The sequence below is a fragment of the Corythoichthys intestinalis genome, chromosome 1 (assembly GCF_030265065.1).
Source record: "Corythoichthys intestinalis isolate RoL2023-P3 chromosome 1, ASM3026506v1, whole genome shotgun sequence".
NCBI classification, from domain to species: domain Eukaryota; kingdom Metazoa; phylum Chordata; class Actinopteri; order Syngnathiformes; family Syngnathidae; genus Corythoichthys; species Corythoichthys intestinalis.
This window is the reverse complement of record NC_080395.1, coordinates 59,439,497-59,459,997: the sequence shown is the minus strand read 5'-3', so window position 1 is coordinate 59,459,997 and position 20,501 is coordinate 59,439,497. Positions and strand designations below refer to the sequence as shown.

General features: G+C 40.0%; 1 protein-coding gene across 3 annotated transcripts; it reads left to right on the top strand.

Annotated features, from left to right (window-relative positions):
• The first annotated feature begins 499 nt into the window (after positions 1–499).
• Positions 500–20,007, top strand: LOC130920438 (solute carrier family 25 member 44-like). Of its 3 annotated transcripts, XM_057843680.1 has the most exons (6): positions 500–1,523; positions 4,971–5,044; positions 7,537–7,621; positions 7,701–8,372; positions 8,450–8,577; positions 19,705–20,007. In XM_057843680.1, the coding sequence occupies exons 4-6, from the start codon at positions 7,703–7,705 to the stop codon at positions 19,894–19,896; spliced, it is 990 nt and encodes a 329-aa protein (XP_057699663.1). In that variant the 5' UTR covers positions 500–1,523; positions 4,971–5,044; positions 7,537–7,621; positions 7,701–7,702; the 3' UTR covers positions 19,897–20,007. The 3 variants fall into 3 exon arrangements, with proteins under 3 accessions (XP_057699663.1, XP_057699653.1, XP_057699645.1); XM_057843670.1 differs by lacking the exon at positions 7,537–7,621; XM_057843662.1 differs by lacking the exon at positions 7,537–7,621 and having other exon boundaries at positions 4,971–5,054.
• Positions 20,008–20,501: the final 494 nt, after the last annotated feature.

The following is a 20,501-nucleotide window of genomic DNA, read 5'->3' as shown; positions in this document are numbered from 1 at the left end:
CCAAAAAATAAAAAATTATGTCATATTTGTGAGGACTCAGGAGAAGAAGGAAATGCGGGGATGCCATGCGTTGTTGCGTAAATAAAAGCCCGTCTTTTGTAACGATTTTTCACAGTTAAACAAGACTGTAAGATGCATATTCAATAAACATTTATACCTTTTATATTTGTGCGTCTGTCCTATCAGTGGATTTGACATTTAATTTAATCTCCTCGAGTTGGCAGAAAAAAACGCAAGTTTTCTCAATGTTTAAATAGTCTACATATTTCTATGATTATTATAAATGCATCAATTTGAAGCGTTTCCATACCCCACTCCGAATCGCACGGCATACAGTGTTCTTACGCAGATATTCAGCATCACCGATGGAATACATATCGTGTCCCTGGCGAAAGAGCGCACGGACAGGCACACACAATCTGCGCGGTTGTGAGGGCCTGACTCGGCGGGTTACATTAGTGACGTCTGCCTAGATCAGTTGGCACAGGTTAAGAATTCCCTCAGCTGAAAATCTATATCTTTCATGGAGAACATCTTCCGGGTACGCCAGCGGATTCTGGCGGTCCCGAAATACCCGTGCCCTCCGGAGAGAGCCCCTCACAATCCGCGCGCCAATGTCGTATGGGTCGTCCAAGTACGCTGTCATTGTCAGGAGGACACGTCCGCGGAGGAGTGCTGTTTAAATAGAGCGTGGTTAATTGGAATCATGATGTTAAGCAAGATCTAACTCTGACACGACCAGGTTTGGCGTGTGGCGTGTGTTGCCATGGCAACACTTCTCGGTTCCAACATATCCACCTTTCGTAGTCTCGCATAGCCGCGAATTTACGTCGCACGTGATAAAGTTACTCTCGAAGTTACCCTGCTAAGCCAGAAAACCGGCTTCGTAGTATAGGCCATAGGTTTAACTAGGAATACAACAAATGTAGGTGAGCATTGATACCGAGGCAGATTAAAAAAACGTGTATTGAAACCAAAACAGTGGATGAACTGTTCAATTTACAGAGTAGAAATAACAGGAACACAATCTCATTCCAGCAGAAATATGGTCAAAAGATATGCTTTTCCGACGACCACAGCCATCCGTTGTGCCTTTGTGATCTTTGATATTTGGTCCCTTTTATTGGTCCTCAATGCAGGAAAGCGGTGAAAAGTGAGTGCAGTTTTCTTCACCCGCCTTTTCCGGCGTGGGAGACGCTGTTGCACCCATCTCTCCCTCTCGTTGCACTCGGTAACACAACAATACACACTCATTGTTTTCTTTTGAATACAACGAAGCTTAGCACTGCCACAAGTTAACAGTCCGCGTTGAGTCTGCCGGACCGGAAGTAAATCATGTAGCCAACATGGTGGCGTATCCAAACAATAATGTAGTACGTCCCATTTCCTATAGACACCAGGCAACACTCCGGAAAGCATTGATCTCTTTTGCTCTTCATTTACGAAACTAGTATTAGCATAGTTCGAGCGGACGCCGAATTGCTGTTTCAAATCATCAAGACATGGATTTGACGTGCGAAGAGGTAAGTGTGATAGACGTGATTTGAGAAGCATCTCTGCTAATAATGAATGCTAACACCTGGCTCTGCTGTGCAGTACAGTAACAGTAGTTTCGAACAACAGCTTGAACACCGCAATTTCATGAAACACCATTGTCGTTTGCCACGAAAAAGCTACTACCTGAACATTTTCATTATCGTGAATAAACATTATCATGGCACTCATAGGTCTAGTTAACTCCGACTGGCTGATAGTTATTGTTTAATTCCAGTGGGGTATCTGAAATGGCACACCACCTTTGAACTTCGTCACAGCATTATACGATGATCAGCTCATTCATTCATTGCCGTTACAGTGTTCTGCCAAAATGTGCTACATCGGCAAAACGTTCTACATGACGCGAATTTGACACTCAAAGTACTACTGTAACTTGTATTGATTAGATGCATACAGACAGAAAGTACTAAAAAATGCCTTAAGAAAATACTTCAATGTAGCTATATCAAATAAGGACGGTTTAAGGGCGTAGGTTTGGATAGGGACGGTAGGGACATAACACTACCAACTTTTCAGGATGCTCAAATTGTCCCCACCAACTCCTAAGGAACTTATTTGCTTTAAATAATGAGTTCAATTATATAGGTAATTTAGATTATCTTCCAATATGTTGTAAGGATAGAAATGACCTTACCATTATTAAGTGAATTATTTTCATTATGTTCAGACTTACATTTACCCCTTTTCACTTGCTGAATGTGCCGGTCCATTTATTTTTTCCCCTCAAACGCACATTTGATTGGCTGATGAGTTGAAACCCCCGCCCCCCCCCCAAAGACACCCCCCCCCCCACACACACACACAATCACACAGCCCAGACAAAATTACATGTCGATGACATGCGGAGGAGGCGGTTTTTAGCAGCCACCAGAAGCAGCCAGTGTAAGTAATGTAAAAGTTATGGTCAAATATTTCAATTTAAATTTTCTAATAAAATCCAGACATTTATTCTGGAACGTTTCAAAGTGTTTCTATAGACCCTACTCACATGACGTCACAACCACGCCCCCGCGCCATATTGTCCGTCAACTCGTCACTGTTGATGCATTACCGCTACGTAAATTCCTCCTATTATGGCGTGTTTTTCTGCTCGTTAACATTAATAATCAAAATGGTGAAGGCGTGTGTGGCGGTCGGTTGCAATAACAGAGAAGATAGACGGAGAGACTTGAAGTTCTACCGGATTCCGAGAGACCCGGAGAGGAGAGCGAGATGGGCTGCCGCAATTCGACGAGAAAACTGGGCTCCAAACGATTACCGCAGATTATGTAGTAGTCATTTTATATCTGGTAAGATGCATTTAATATATATTTAGAGGGTTTTGGGCTGACAACCACAATTAAGATCATTGCTAGGCTAATCGCCGACAACATACATTCAGACGTTGTGAATGAACTACCTGAAAATATATAATTATAAGGGGATAATAAGACAGTTGTCATACAATTAATTTACAATTTCACTATTGAGGTCAAAAGCCAAAAAATAAATTCAACTAGGGACACTTCATATTTATTACATATTATGCATGTATGTAGTGAGAGTGCTATCGCTAAACCATATAAACATTAAAAGCCCTAGCTCCATTGACAAATGACATGAAATACATTAGACTTGACAGTGGATGTTAGCAAGAACAAAAGATTTTAAATTGAAAATTTCGTAACTCACCTTCCCGAGCACAAGATAGATTCCTGCCGAATTTTCGTGGACGAGGACCTGTTTCACCCAACCGGCAACAAAGTATTTATAAGCCTCCAAGCTCTTAAAAGTTTTTCAAACTTTCGTGAGAAAAGGCTGATTTTGTGTGGACAAGATAGTTGTAAATATCAGGGTAGCAGATGTCAGGCACAGACAGCGAAGACAGCGGGTCGAAAAACATCGATTTAGGCATCAAATATGGATCTGGCGAATGGATAAACTGAAGCTTTTCCACATAACTCCTTTTATGCAACGCATCCAATGAGTTTACAGCGTCAGATAACACCGGGGCTTCCATGAATTGCTCTATAAATTGCACGACTAATTGAAACCATTGAGAATAGAGCTAAAAAATGACGGACAATATGGCGGCCGGATAAAGCGACACGTCATTTTGTGACGTAGGTGAATAGGGTCTATATTAGTTTTTGAAAACAAAGGTTTGAATTGTGCAGTGTACTACCTGAAACAATACACATGAAAGTTACTATAAGTCAATGCAGATTTATTTTGCATTGATCATTTTGCCTATCAATTAATTAGGTTCATATTTGTGAGAAATGTAGCACTGACCCCTTCACCCAATCTGTTTGGTCTTATTGATGTCCTTTCCCCAGCAAAAAGTGTACATGCAGATGATGCTGATGCCTTGGTTTAATCAAGGGCGTAGGTTTGGTCTCAACATTGGTAGGGACGATATTACAGCATAGGGTCAGGGCTACATTTCTCATGAATATGAACCGATTTAATTGATATGCTAAATCAGGAGTGCTCATGACGTCGATCACGATCGACCAATCAATCGCAAAGCTAGTGTGGGTAGCTCGTGACACCCCCCCCCCCAAAAAAGATTTTTTTTTTTTAAAATGTACATAATTATGATTCTTGTATGTATGTTGTGTTGTGTGCTTCTTGCTCATGTTTTTCTAGTTCCGTAGCTCCCTGCAGCGTTTACTACATCTCTCAGTTTATTTAATGCTAACAGTAGAAGTAGTTCACACAGTTTAATGTTATGCTAACACTGATGCAGGTCGGATCTACAGTAGCAAAATGAATAGTGTGTTCCCCACTTCCAAAACAATGATGTCTTTTTACATTTCTAACAGTGGCTGCTGCTGCTGGCTGAAAAAAAAACCTTGTCATATCTCTAATATCTAATGTGCGTGTGTTTGAGGGTCAAGTCATCAGCCAATCAAATGTGCGTTTAGGAGGAAAAAATGGACCAGCACATTCAGCAAGTAAAAAGATGTACATGTAAATCTAAACATGAAAATAATTCACTTAAAAATGGTAGGGTTAATTCAATCATTACAACATGGGAAGACAATATAAATGACCCATATAACTGAAGTCATCATATAACACAAATAAGGTTGCTTAAAAGTGGGTGGGGACAATTTAATAATCCTGAAAAGTTGGTAGTGTTTTGTCCCTACCATCTGTTTAAATATGCTACGTGACTAATGTGGTCAACTGCTTCAAAGCTACCACAAAAAAAAATATGGTTAAAAGTATGAGAGGGTAATACATGCAAAAAGTATTTTTTAGGCAATGAAAAGGTAATCAAAAACTCAATAAAAACAAAAATTGTGAGTACTCGCCGCTTTTAACCGATGTGTACATGCATGCGGATGCTTGCGCAAGCACGCTGAGCATTGTGTAGACATTTCGCTGCGTATAAACGTCCAATCCATTTTGTTTGTCCTCGTTAGGGCCGCGGGTGAGCTGCAGCCTACCCCATCTGATTTTGGATGAAAACCAGAGTGCACTCTGGCTTGGTCATCAGGTAATCACAGGTACACACAAAGCCTAATAAAGCTGGGGAAAAAACCTGAATTATTTTACATTTGATATGCCCACCTCCTTTTGCTCATGGCTGTCAAACGTTTTTTTTTTTTTTTTTTTTTTTTAATGCAACCATATTAGTTTTTGGTATCTCTTCCAACACACAAAAAATAGGTTTGCTAAATGGGTTAATTGGTTTTACGTTTATATACCCACAGTTTAAACAGCAAGGTTTATAATATGCTGTAATAGTGTTAATAAACAATTCAAGCTTTCCCACCCAGGAAATACATTGTAAAGTCAGTTGGGACAAGCTTACATTACCCTCTTTTTGTGACCTTTTATTCGTAATGAGGATTGGAAAACACCAAATTATGCAACATACCAGAAAGGCTCGGGAATGGGATTCCTTTGAAACAGCAACCATAATTTTACAAATGCCCTTAACAGAGTACTAAATATTGCAGATTGCATTCAAAAAGAATGCCCTAAAATCATCGCATGTTATGTCAAAAACCGAAAACATTACAATATTCAGGCTTGGACATATGTGTTGAACATAACTTCATGTTTTACATGGAATTCCTCACTGACACACGCTAGCATGCTGCAGTCCACCATGTTGATTTGGGAGGAATTCTCATTTACAGTGCTGGTCAAAAGTATTGGCACCCCTGCAATTCTGTCAGATAATGCTCAATTTCTCCCATGCAGAAAATGATTGCAATTACAAATGCTTTGGTAGTAATATCTTCATTTATTTTACTTGCAAGGAAAAAACACAAAAGAGAATAGAAAAAATTAAATCATTGTCATTTTACACAAAACTCCAAAAATGGGCCGGACAAAAGTATTGGCACCCTTTGAAAATCATGTGATGCTTCTCTAATTCGTGTAATTAACAGCACCTGTTACTTACCTGTGTCACATAACAGGTGGTGGCAATAACTAAATCACACTTGCAGCCAGTTAAAATGGATTAAAGTACTCAACCTCCGTCCTGTGTCCTTTTGTGTACCACATTGGCCATGGAGAAAAGAAGAAGACCAAAGAACTGTCTGAGGACTTAAAAAGCAAACTTGTGAGGAAGCATGGGGAATCTCAAGGCTACAAGTCCATCTCCAAAGACCGGAATTTACCTGTTTCTACCGTGCACAGTGTCATCAATAAGTGTAAATCCCATGGTACTGTGGCTAACTTCCCTAGATGTGGACGGAAAAGAAAAATTAACGAGAGATTTCAACAAAAGATTGTGCGGCTGGTGTATAAAGAATCTCGACTAACATCCAAACAAGTTCAAGCTGTCCTTCAGTCCGAGGGTACAACAGTGTCAACCTGTACTATCCGTCGTCGTCTGGATGAAAACGGACTCCATGGTAGGATACCCAGATAGTCCCGACTTCTGACCCAGAGACATAAAAAAGCGAGGTTGGAGTTAGCCGAAACTTACCTGAGGAAGCCAAAAGCATTTTGGAAGAATGTTCTCTGGTCAGATGAGACAAAAGAAGAGCTTTTTGGGAAAAGGCATCAACATAGAATTTACAGGAAAAAAACAAGGCCTTCAAAAAAAGGACACGGTCCCCACAGTCAATCATGGCGAAGGTTCCCTGATGTTTTGGGGTTGCTTTGCTGCCACCAGACTGCTTGATAATGTGCATGGCATTACGAAATCTGAAGACTACCAACAAATTTTGCAGCATAATGTAGGGCCCAGTCTAAGAAAGCTGGGTCTCCCTCAGAAGTCATGGGTCTTCTAGCAGGGCAATGACTCAAAACACTCTTCAAAAACACTAGAAAATGGTTTGAGAGAAAGCACTGGAGACTTCTAAAGGGGCCAGCAATGAGTCCAGACCTGAATCCCATATAACACCTGTGGAGAGATTGGAAAATTGCAGTTTGGAGAAGTCACCCTTCAAACCTCAGAGACCTGGAGCAGTTGGCCAAAGAAGAATGGTCTAGAAACCCAACAGAGTATTGTAAGAAATTCGTTGATGGATACCGGAAGCGCTTCTTTGCAGTTATTTTGTCTTTGGCTGCTAGTTGTGCTACCAAGTATTTGGCTGGGGGTGCCAATGCTTTTGTCCGGCCCATTTTTGGAGTTTTGTGTAGAATAATCATGATTTAATTTTTTTTCATTCTCTTTTTGTTTTGTTTTTTCAAGGCTAGCAAAATTCATGAAGATATTACTACCAAAGCATTCGTAATTGCTGTCATTTTCTGGGAGAAATTGAGCATTATCTGACAGAACTGCAGTGGTGTCAATACTTTTGGCCAGCACTGTAAGCTTGATGTTGTCCGTGCTGCTGGTGATAGCCAGATTTTAGTGCTGATCTAGTAAAACATGAAATCAAACTTGAAGTTTATGTTCAACATGTGTCCAAGCCTGAATTTTGAAATGTTTTCCATTTTTAACATATCGTGTGAATATTTTAGGACATTCTTTTTGAATCCCCAATCAACAAAATATTTTTTTATTCTTCACCCTCTTTGTAGTTTGATGCAATTATGCATTAAAGGAGTGTTTTGAAGTCTCCTCTTGTCAGTTGGACCAAAGGTTTCCATTTGATGGGATGACAAAGTATGGATTTCTTCTTTGTCTCTTTTTTTTTTTTTTTTTTTTTTTAATTAAAGAATAATTAAAAATTTTAAATTTCCAGACATGAGTCATTCCAACGAAGACGCTCCCTCAGCCGGCGCCACACAGCAGAAGAGGAACATCCAGATTATCGAGTGGGAGGACTTGGACAAAAAGAAGTTCTATTCTTTTGGGGTGTTCATCACCTTGAGCATCAGGGCCACGGTTTACCCGGCCACCCTCATCCGGACTCGGCTGCAGGTGCAGCGGGGAAAGTCCCTTTACGGCGGCACCTTCGACGCCTTTGTCAAGATCCTGCGGGCGGAAGGCGTCCGTGGCCTCTACCGCGGCTTCATGGTCAACACTTTCACCCTCATCTCAGGTCAGGCATACATCACCACCTACGAGCTGGTGAGGAAGTACGTCTCCAAGTACTGTGATGACAACACGGTCAAGTCGGTGGTGGCGGGCGGCTTGGCTTCCATGGTGGCTCAAAGCATCACTGTCCCCATAGACGTAGTGTCACAGCAACTCATGATGCAGGGCCAAGGGGAGCACCTCAGCCGCTTTCGCCCGTACGTCCACACGGACGCCACCGGCAAGCCAAAACGGGTGTTCGGCCAAACCAGGAGCATTGTGGCCCAAATATTTGCTGCCGATGGTTTGCCAGGTTTCTACAGGGGAGCCCTTGCTTCTTTACTCACGTACATCCCAAACAGTGCTGTGTGGTGGCCTTTTTATCATTTTTACGCAGGTAAACTTAAATTCAGAACATGTTTTACTAGTGGGTTTCTACTGAATGGACTGACGGTCTTTCCATGGTTTCTACAGAGCAGCTTTCAAAACTGGCCCCCTCTGACTGCCCTCACCTGGTTTTACAAGCCATGGCCGGACCGCTGGCTGCAGCCACCGCCTCCACCGTCACCAACCCCATGGATGTCATCAGAGCCAGAGTGCAGGTATGCGCACAGGGGATCAAAACACAGTTGGCTATTAAGAGTACTTTTCATATACTGGATTAGAGGTAGATTAGATATATGGACTTCATTCCAACATTGGCCATCGCTGATTAATAAAAAAATAAGCCGATAAAAATGAATGGAAGAATTTTATCTTGCATGAGAGAATATGCAATGGTGCTTTAGTCTTTTATGTTGTTTACTGAGTGATGCTTACACTTTAAATGTAACTCGTAGTGTTAGCGTAGCATTAGCTTTAGAATGGCGAGCATCCTCTTAAACTAGTTCAGTGTTTCCCACAAATGAACCACTAATGGACGAGACTGTGGCGGTCTCGTTTGGGCCCGCCACAGTCTCGTCCCCCCCCCCCCCCGCCGAATAAAAAAAAGAAGATAATAATCAGATGCGTCAGTCAGCCGATTACACAGCTGTAGCCCACTCAACTCTACTACCCGCGAGAGCGCGCGCAGGTAGTAGAGTAGCATTTTAGAGTAGTATTTTATTTATTTAAGAGACGCAAGGGGAACGAGTAGGAAGAATGGGAGAACGAGCGAAATAGCGAGAGATAGCGGTCGCATGTCTTAGCAGCACGCTGTTATTTTGTTATTGTTTTTCTGTATTATTGTTACCACAATCAAGTGGGTAAGCAAATACAGACTTCTCTCCTTCTTCCCCATATCCGGGGCATTACAATAGTTTGGATCGGACTTTTCGGCGAAAGTGAGCGGTGGACGGCCGTCTTGGACGTAAAGCAAACTTTGATTGAACTTGCGCGGAGAGGCGGGGCCCAAAATAAAGCCTTGCTCTATTTTCAGAGCGTTGGTCACAGTAAAATATTTATTAGTTCAAGCAGAGTAAAATGATGCATATTCACGGTACAAGAACGTCGTTTCCGTGTCCATCGATTGGTAAGAAAAGGCTGTTTGTACGAGTGACGCGTGGGCGCTCCCGTCAGGGGGGACATTTCGCGTGGAGTGGCTATTTTTGGGCACAACACCGGCGCGCCAACTTCAGACAAATTACAGCTGACGAAACTTTGATAAATGCGCCCCCCCAATTTCGCGAGCTCTGGGACACTCGAAAAATGACTCTCATACCTCTCCTTGCTAAGTTAATGGTACCTCGATGTACGTTTGTGTGGAAATTTAGTTCACGAACAACGGAGAAAAAACTATTCACCTTCTCACCGAATCAAGTAAAACTCTTTACACGGCTATTAGAATTCCCCCAGTCCTGTAAATGGGTCAGTTGACAGAAGGGCTGTTATTGTTGTGGTAATGTAGTACTTACGAGGGTCAAATAAAAAGGAAAAAGGAGGACTACGACGGCGGTCTGAAACCCGCGGCTCTCGGGCTGCATGCGGCTCTTTAGCGCTGCTTTTTTTTTTTTTTTTTTTTTTTTTTTTAATGGAAAAAGATGGGGGAGGGAAATATTTTTTTTTGTTTTAATAGGATTTCTAGGAGGACAAACATGACACAAACATTCTTTCAATTCATTAATATTGTAATGAAGTTAAACTTGTGGTGGCATCGTACAACAGAGTAGTGCGCTATAGGATCCACTGCAGGGAAAATAAACATTTAATCATGAAGGCTAATTATGTATTTCTAGCCAACTTAGTCATTTTTATAGTAGGCTAATATAGCTAGTATTGATAATTATAAGGCTTGTACAAGGCTTTGAATTTTTTGCTGCTCCAGACATACTGTATTAGTTTGTTTTTTTTTTTGTGGGGGGGGGGGGGGGGGGGTCAAATATGGCTCTTTCAACAGTTTGGGTTGCCAACCCTGAGTCACTACGAGATGTAAGTCGTACTATTGCTACGAGAAAAAAAGTCGCATTATTACATAGGGTAATGTAGCTGTAATCATACATATACCGTAGCTGAGAGCTATAACATTAGCCTAGCTAATGAAATATTTCAAATATATCTTTGTTATGGTTCTTGGGGGAAAAAAATAATGAAGAAAAAAAAAAAAATTCGCCGTGGCACGACATGGTGAGGCTGTCCGACTCCGATGCAGCCCACCGCCACAGTTTCAAAAAATCCTATGGGAAACACTGTAGTTTACATCTCGTCATGACATCCTGGTAGGTTTAATTTAATGAAAATAATGTACTGTTCTTGCTGAGCGGGTATAATCATAAAAAAAGTGCTGCGTTCATTGGCATGGTAGCGTTAGACCGAATTACTCCTTTAAGTCGCAGATCATCATCATTGTAAATCAGGGTACCCGCGGGTTATTAAAAGTAGTAAAAAGGCATTGAATTTAGTTTTCCATTATTATAGGTATTAAAAGTATTAAAATAGCTGTCGTAAGTCTGGAATTTTTTCACCGTGGTTTTAATTTTCAGGAACATCTCAGTGCAACCTAAATTATATCCGTGACGAAGTTTTTTTTTTAATCCATAACGAAGATGACGCGTAGAATTTTTACGATGCACTGCACCTCGTGCGTGCGCGCCGTTAGCATCAACGTCACAACAGCAGGCAATCGCACAGTTCCAGGCCCGGAGTGGCTAATCGGGAGAACCGGGACAGTTCCCGGTGGGCCGGCCTGACGTTTAGGTCGGTCGTAATACACATTTTTAACGAAGCTTTCAGTTAAACTATTTACTAACGGCATCACGCAACCCCGCTTTGTGCGATAAATTGTGGCCCTTCTAGCATTCCCTAGTTTGAAATTCGATACCCCGCAACAAGCTCCCTTTCGTTTTCCAATGCCGCCAGCTCTGCCTCTGGGAAAGAGTATCATAATATCATCCTGTTGACTTGATCCTGGAAAAACTTAATTTTGGGTTTTAATGGCCGAAATGGGACACGTTGAGGCAGCATGACGAGCGTGAACCCGTCTGGCTGTTGGCGCGACCCATTATCATTGTTTTTGAGCATGTTTGGATAAAAGTACAGCGATAAACCGTAAATGAACATGCAGAATAAAATATTTTTCATGAGAGCACCACTAAAACTTCCACCATGGAGGCTCCAGGCACTATTTTTGGGCACAAAGACGGAGGATTGGGGTGAAATCCACGTTCTCAGGCAAAACATAAGTTGGGCATTTTAACCCAAAACATTACACTCTGAGGTGGACTGATGAGCGTGAACTATCCTGAAATACACAGGTGTCTGAACTGTATAAGTGCATTGGGAGACAGCCGTTTTGGTGAGTTCAATTATTCTTTCGATCAATCATTCAATCGTTCACATTTAATTGCGGTAATTTTATGTCATGAATAATTATGAAAACACTCATAAGTAATGATATATTACATTGTTTTATTTATTTAAACTATATACAGTAGGCCCCCAAAATTTTGAATATCAAGTAAAAGTTGTTTTATTTTGGTAGATTAAACCAACAAAATTGAGTATGTCAGTTTGCATGTACCATAAACCAAAAAAAAAAATGAATATGATGAAAAGCTTCAGTTTTGTACACACTTGCCACATGTGTAATTCAAAACACCTGCAAAAGGTTCCTCATTCTTTAAAAAGTCAGTCTAATATAAGATAAAATTGTAGCTAGTACCCCAAAAATAAAATGGTAACTTCACACAGAACCTGTGCATGAGCCCTTGATCTCAGAACTGTCAGTAGACATGCTCTTCCTCTGTCCTCCCTTTTTACAAGTTATTTGGGGAAAATTCATATTTGATTCATCTTTCCAAGTGTAAAGGAAAACTCTTTTCTTGTTTCTAATGAGGCTTAAATTTGATGAACTCCTCTGCTAATAGGTGTATTTAGAAATTGAAATATATAATTTATGCATTTTAAAAAATTGCAAGTTTACTATTGACAGCATGCGATTAGTCGCGATTTTAAAAAATTAATCGCTTGACAGCACGATTATTATTACAATGTTTTAATAAGGTAGGTCATGACATAAAGAGAGTCTGGTCTGTGGCACAAAACTTTTTGTTTTACTTGTATCTTCAATAAATGTGCATTCTTTTGTCAAACACACTTAGTAATTGAGGTTAAATTTGATGTTCAGTGCTTTATTTTTTTAATATGATTAAATATTATCAAAATAATGGTCGTCGAGAAAAGTATTAATTTTCAGTTGAAATGGCATTAAAAAGTCTTAAAAGTCTTGAATTTAGATTTATCAATCTGGGGGGACCCTGTAAATGTGAAGCTGTTGAAGAATTTTTTTATTTTTAAATTGCCTTTCATAATCTACATGCTTTTAAAAAAAGGTATATCTGCTTACAAAATCGGCTATGGACATTGGCAATCGGCTGAAAATTATTTTAGATAAAGGTATCGGCATTTGAAAATTCCACATCGGTCGATCTGTATACTGGATTTTCCGAACTAGAAGTCTACTTTAAAAAATAAAAACTTTTCTATATTTGTATGTATTATGTACATATTATGTATTTTTTTTAATACAGGAAGAATAATCATGATATATAAATCCTTTTTCTTTTTTTTTTAAATGACCAAAAATAGTCACTTTCCCTTCCAATGTTTTATTTTTTTTTTTCAAGTTATGTGAATTCTTATTAATGTTATGTAATGTTATGTTATTAGACATTTATTAAGCCTGTTATTTTCAATTTGATTGTCATTGCTATAATGTATTATGTTTGTTCTTGGTCTATGATAGAATAACATTTTCCTTCATAAGGCCATTTATACTCCATGGCAACTTGCATTTTCATTTTCCTTTTTTATTGTGCATATTTTGGCTGGTGACTTGATGGCAAATTTAATTGGCAGGGAGTTTAGTCATAACTACACTAATAGGTGTCACAATCTCATACCACCTATTCAAACTTGATAATAATGGAGAACATCGTAAATAAATGGACACGTTTCCAGGAAGTGGCCGTTCAACATGAGAGCAGCTATTTTATCAATGCGGTGTTATTTTAGCCAATCAAATGTCAATATCTCAGACTGCCCTCCATTCCCCATGACATCATTGTCATTATGCATTATGAAATACGCCTGTGCTCAAACTTGTCTAGTGTTGCAATGATTAATCAATTAACTCCAGTAATTTGATTACAAAAAAACCTTTGAATCAAAATTTTGCTGCTTTGAGGATTCGTTTAAATAGTGATGTTGTAATGGTTTGTTTTGAAAGTGTTTTATTTAGTTTTATTGATTTTAGTGGATAAACTGCCCTCTAGTGGCAACAGAAAATATGCCATAACTCGTCTAACATGGCTGCATCCGGTTGCTCCCTGTTAAGACCAACATAAGATTTTTTTTTTTTTAGCTAATATGGTTGTATATGCATTCGTTATTTCGTTTAGAAGTATATTTAGCAGTTGTTGTTTTTTTTTTTGTGGGAATATGTGTTTGAACGATTTGTTCAGAGCATTGGGGAAAAAAGTTAGGATTTTATAGCATTTAAGCTAGCAGACGTTTGCTTTACAAGTTAGCCAAATGTTCTTTTCCTGTATTTAGATCCAAATTTACAGCCACTGCTGTCTAAAAAACATTGTTGCTCGTTTAATGTTTGCAAAAAGGCACTTGGACACTCCACAGAAGTTATTGCAAAATATTTTGTGGATTGATGAAACCAAAGTTGAATTGTTTGGGAGTAGCACACAACCTCATGTGCGGAGGAAAAATGGAACATCTCGCCAACATCAACACCTCATCCCCACCGTGGAGCATGGTGGAGGGAGCATCATAATTTGGGGATGTTTTACTACCGCAGGGCCTGGACAACTTGCAATCCTTTAAAGGAAGAATGAATTCAAAAGTTTTATCAGGATTTTTGCAGGGAAACCTGAGGCCGTCTCTCAGACAGTCGAAGCTAAAAAGAGGGTAGATGCTGATATAATTTTTTTTTCCAAAACACAGAAGTAATTCAACTTCATAATGGTTTCAGAAGAACAAAACACACCATTGAGATTCTGTGGCATGACCTAAAGACAGCGATTCCTGCTAGACATCCCAGGAATCTGACTGAACTACAGCAGTTTCGTAGAGAAGAATGAGCCAAGATTAGTCCTGATCGATTTGCCAGACTGATCTGCAGCTATAGCAAGTGTCTGGTTGAAGTTAATGCTGCCAAATAGGGGGGGGGCACAAAATATTAAATGTAATGGTTCACGTACTTATTTTTCCCCCTTCTGTCATTGTTTGCATACTATCCTCATTAAAATGAAAACCTAGAAATGTTTGGGTTGTTTTAGTTAAAGCAGTTTTTTCATCAGTGTGATTTTGACAAAGATCAGACCACATTTGATGGTGATTTCATGCAGAAATGTGAGAAATTGCAAAAGGTTCAGATAACTTTTTCATACCACGGTAATGTCACATTTTTTGTTCGTTATTTTCCCCATTTTTCAATATTTTAAAGTATTAACTCATTGTCTGCCATTGACGGCAATAGTCGGCAAACCCATTTTGACTGGGGGGGCTGGCAGCGATCGTTTGAATGAATGTTCGTTCATCCGCTGCTCCCATTCAAAATGAATTGGACATCTAGCACCGTCAATGGCAGCCAATGAGTCAAATGAGTGCCTTGCAAGGGTAAAAAAAAAAGAAGTCATAATTCATCCAGAAAAGGGTCAAAATTTACCGGAAGCAGGTGCTACCAGCAGGAATTGGAGGTTTAACTCACTTTTACTAGCAGATGAGGCTTTTGTAAATTTTCTTTCTGATCAGATTACGCTGTTTTTAGATATCAATACCACCCCTGAGGTTTCTTTTTCAGTAATTTGGGAGGCACTCAAGGCCTATTTACGGGGCCAAACCATTTCTTATATGGCTGCCAAAAGGAGAAAAACCGATGCAAAACTTTTAGACTTGGACCGGAGAATAGCAGATCTTGATAATACTTATGCACAATCTCCTTCTCCTGCTCTGTATAAAGAGCGACTTCGTCTCAAATCAGAATATGACTGTGTTTTCGTCATACTTTGTGGAGGAGTAGAAGTAATTTTTATGAACACGGGGACAAAGTGGGCTCAATTTTGGCTAGGCAACTAAAGGGTGTTAAATCAAAATTTACTATCACCGGCATCACATTGGATGGTAAAACTATTACGGATCAGTCGGGAATTAATACAGCTTTTAAGAATTATTATAGTGAATTATATACTTCAGAGGCTCCCAGGGACACAGAGGCCATGCTAAGTTTTTTTAAGGATTTGGAATCTCGACAGATATCTCCAGAAATTGTCTTAGAACTGGATAAGCCGGTGACTCAGCAAGAAGTTGGGAATGCCATAGCCGGGCTCCAAACTGGGAAAGCGCCTGGTTTAGATGGTTTCCCCAGTGCGTTTTATTTAAAATTTGCTCGGCAGTTGACTCCCATTCTGACGGCTGTGTATGGTGAGTCCCTGTCCTTAGGTTACCTTCCACCTACTTTAAATCAAGCTTGCATTACATTGTTAGCGAAAAAAGATAAAGATCCATTGAAACTTGGATCTTACAGGCCTATTTCTCTTTTAAATACAGACTACAAAATACTAGCTAAAGTACTTGCACATCGCTTGGAGTCTGTTTTACCAAATATTATAACCCATGATCAGACAGGCTTTGTTCAAAATAGACGTTCCTTTTTCAATATCCGTCGGTTATTTAACATAATTTACACTCCTAGCCAGTCTGTCTCTGAATGTGTTATAGCTATGGATGCCGAAAAGGCTTTTGACAGGGTGGAATGGAACTATATGTTCGAGACGCTAAAACAGTTTGGATTTGGGGCTACATTTATATCTTGGATTAGATTATTATATTCTAGACCTGTGGCTAAGGTTTTAACTAATAATGAGCTTTCAGAGCCATTTAATTTATATCGTGGGACACGTCAAGGTTGCCCTTTAAGCCCTCTGCTTTTCGTTTTGGCCATTGAACCTCTTGCAGTAGCTATTAGATCTAACCGATATATAACAGGAATAAATAGAGGAGGCATAGAACATAAAGTTTCATTGTACGCTGACGATTTACTCCTTTACATATCTAAAGCTCAAACTTCGATTCCACCTGCTCTTGACCTGCTACAACGATTCGGCAGATTCTCAGGTTACAAGCTCAATCTCCATAAGAGTGAATTGATGCCTTTAGATGTTGTCAAATTTGAAATTGGTGAAGTCAGCTTGCCTTTTAAAGTGAATATTAGTAGCTTTAATTACTTGGGAATATTGGTAACCAAGCAATATAAGGGACTCCGTGAGCATAATTTTGACAGGCTCTTGGTTAGGACTAAGACTGATCTGGCTAATTGGTCACTACTGCATACCTCACTAGCAGCACGCGTTAATGCTGTCAAGATGACGGTATTGCCCAGATATTTATACCTGTTTCAATGTTTGCCTATTTTCATTCCCGCTTCATATTTTAAAAAATTGGATTCAATTATTTCTTCTTATATATGGAATAATAAACAGCCACGTTTACGTAAAGAATTCCTGCAAGGGGCTAAATGCGAGGGCGGTTTGGCTCTTCCTAACTTTCAGTTGTATTACTGGGCCGCAAACTTAAATTGTATGGCATATTGGTCATATTACCATCTTAAGGAGAATGGTCCCACTTGGGTGCAGATGGAATCATGTGCATGTCTCCCAAATTCATTAGCCGCCTTGTGTGGTGCGCCACTGCCCTTGACAGCTGGGATATCGGGAAATAACCCGGTATTATCTCACTCCCTTCGGATACTTTCTCAATTTAGGAAAAAAAACGGTGTAGTTGGTACTTGCCTTTTTAGCCCAGTGGCGTTGAATCATTTTTTTGTACCCTCAACAGTTGATAAAGCCTTTCATCTGTGGTCCAGCCTGGGTCTTACACATTTAAATGATCTTTTTGTGGATGATATTTTTGCCTCTTTTGCACAGTTAGTCCAAAGATTTAATATTCCTAATTCTCATCATTTTAGATATCTGCAACTTAGAAGCTTTGTTAAGAGTATCATACCACTTTTCCCAAATAAACCTCCTACAACAGTTTTAGATGATGTTATGTCTTTGGATCCGACAGAGAAAGGGGGAATTAAGCGCATTTTTAATCTAATTTCTCATTTGGCAGCTCCGTCCTTATCCAGACTCAAAGACCTGTGGGCACGGGATCTTCAAATACCAATCGGAGAGGGACTGTGGTCTAAGGTTTTGGGCAGGGTACATAATTCATCTATGTGCGCTCGTCATGCTCTGATTCAATTTAAGGTAGTACATCGGGTACACTATTCTAAAGTAAGATTGTCCAGAATCTTTTCAGAAATCAGCCCTTTGTGTGATAGGTGTAAGCTGGTGGATGCAACACTGATCCATATGTTTTGGTTATGTCCGAGCTTAGAAATATTTTGGAAGGGTATTTTTGAAGCCCTCTCCCTAGTGTTGGGGGTCAGAATCACTCCTGATCCTTTAATATCAATATTTGGAGTTTTACCGGAGGGTCTGCGGCTGCCTACTTGGGGGTGTAGGGTTATTGCATTTACCACCCTTCTGGCACGACGTTTGGTTCTTTTGAGGTGGAAGGAGGCTGCCCCACCCACAATATCGCATTGGATAAGGGATGTGCTGATGAACCTTAGACTCGAGAAAATTAGATATATTCTTCGCGGTTCTGAAAAGAAATTTTACAGTACATGGGGACCTTTTCTTTCATTCTTTGATAACACCGCTACACAAGTACAGGAATGACATATGCACTGTTGCTGTACATTGTTAATTTAGCTATTGGGGATGGGCAATAGTATGGTCGCTTTCCATGCTGCTCCTATTTGGACATTTGAACGTATTGCACTGTATTTTGATTCTGTAACGATTATGTATTGAGAGTGATGGCATGGAAGAACTTTCTATGGCTCTCTGGACATTTACGATTAGACTTGGACTTCATGGTTGGCTGTGTTTGATAACTTAGAGCAGTACTTCTCAAATGGTGGGGCGCGCCCCCCCAGGGGGGCGCAGAGCGATGCCAGGGGGGGCGCGAGTGACCTCGGGGAACATGCTTTTTTTTTTTTTTTTTTTGCCGTACTAGATAGAATAAAGTATACTTGCACATCCACTCCGTGGGTGGCAGTGGCGCTCTCATTTTCAAAGTGCGTGCAGTATTTTTGAAGTAAGCAAGAGCACACGGAAGAGGCTCATGCAGAGCTGGACTCACGCAGCGACCCACTGTCTTCTTCGGTTCTCACGTGTCCGGCCGAGAAGTGCCGTTTTCGGCTTGGGATCGTCACGACCACCGCCCTCACCTACGGTTCTCCCTCGGCCGCCGAGAATGCGCTTTTTTCGGGCCGTTTGCCTTTGACTTTTAATATAGTGGGAAATGAGGAAAGACCACTGTTTACTGAGTCTAAAAATGATTATAGCGGAGAAGCCAAATCAGTTAAGACGCCACTTAAAGACATTAGACCTCAATCTCATTGACAAGCCGCTTGATTGTTTTTCAGCGAAAATGTGCCGAATATTGCCAATTGTCACAATCGTCCCGCTTTGTCAGTGTTCTATCAGTAAACCAGTGAGCACTGTGATGAATCAGCGAAAATAAAAACTTTCCTTCTGTCCAAAGACCCCCCCCCCCCCCCCATTCAGTTTTGTTTTTTTTTCGGTCAAATTTTTTGGCATGTTGTCCTGAAGAGTAAATGTTTCTAATCAATTTAAATTTGTTATTATTTACTGATTTTATTACATTTTCTTTTTCAGTATCAAATGGTCAAAAATGTACCTTGAGTGTATTTTTACAGTTTGGATGTGACTTTTTTTTTTTTTTTTTTTTTTTAACTTCAGGCAAATTGATGCGCGTTAAGTCTTTTCTGTTACAAGCAACACAATGTTAAAAAAGTTATACTTTATTATAAGTTGATCTATGTTACTTTTTTTCTTTAATAGAAAAAAAAGGACACAATGTTAGGCTGAGGCGTACTTATAATAGTAATATAGACGAATGATACTATTTACACTGGCGGCAGAGAGTTGGGGGGGGGGGGGGCGAAACATTTACGTCTTCCTTGGGGGGGCGTAACAGAAAATAATTGAGAAGCACTGACTTAGAGTGAAACATTTGTTTGTTTTTTTTTTCTTTTGTTGGGTGTGTGTTGGGGTGTTCTGTATTTTTGTAAAACCAATAAAAAGAAATTTGAAAGAAAAGGGTCAAAACACCTTATTAATGAAAAATACGAAGGTCATCTGCACAGCACATTTGTGTGTGTTCAGGTTGAAGGGCGCAGTTCAATCACCGAGACCTTCAGGCAGCTGATCAAGGAGGAGGGCTTTTGGGGAATGACCAAAGGACTGTCGGCCCGCATCATTTCATCCACCCCCACTGCCATCGTCATGGTGGTCGGCTACGAGAGCCTCAAAAAACTAAGCTTGCGGCCGGAGCTAGTGGACTCCAGACATTGGTAGAAACGCCTTGGCACTCAATTCCACTTTTTTAGTTGGAGTTGTCACAGCTACTGTTTTTTTTAATTTATTTTTTAAATTTTTTTTATTATTATGATTATTTTTTTTTTTATGCACTCACTCCTGTGATAGTGAAGAGTAGAGAATGTGATCATGATTTATGCACTCCTATGATGGTGAACAGGAGAGATTATGATCATGACAGGACATCAAACAAAAAATACCTTTTTTTTTTTTTTTTAACTAAAGATTGCAATCTGATTTTATTCCCTGATTTTGAGGTTGAACTTTTTATTTTTCTGTAGTGGTTGCTGTCCACCACAAAGTGGGCCCACCTCTCAACAAACTTGTTTTGTCAGCTTCTGTAAAATTGTGGATAGTTGCCTCCGTTAACAAAAAAAAAATTTAAAAAATCCACCTTTGCCTAGTAAACCGACACAACACAGTAACTGTGACCCCCCCCCCCCCCCCACCTGAGCAAATGAATTCAGTGCAATGCGCTAAAATAATTGTCGCTTATTGTATTGATTTTATGCACAATAGAAACGGTGCGTTTACTGTTGTTGTCTTGAATGAATAATGTATAAGTTATTGATTTTTGTTGTATT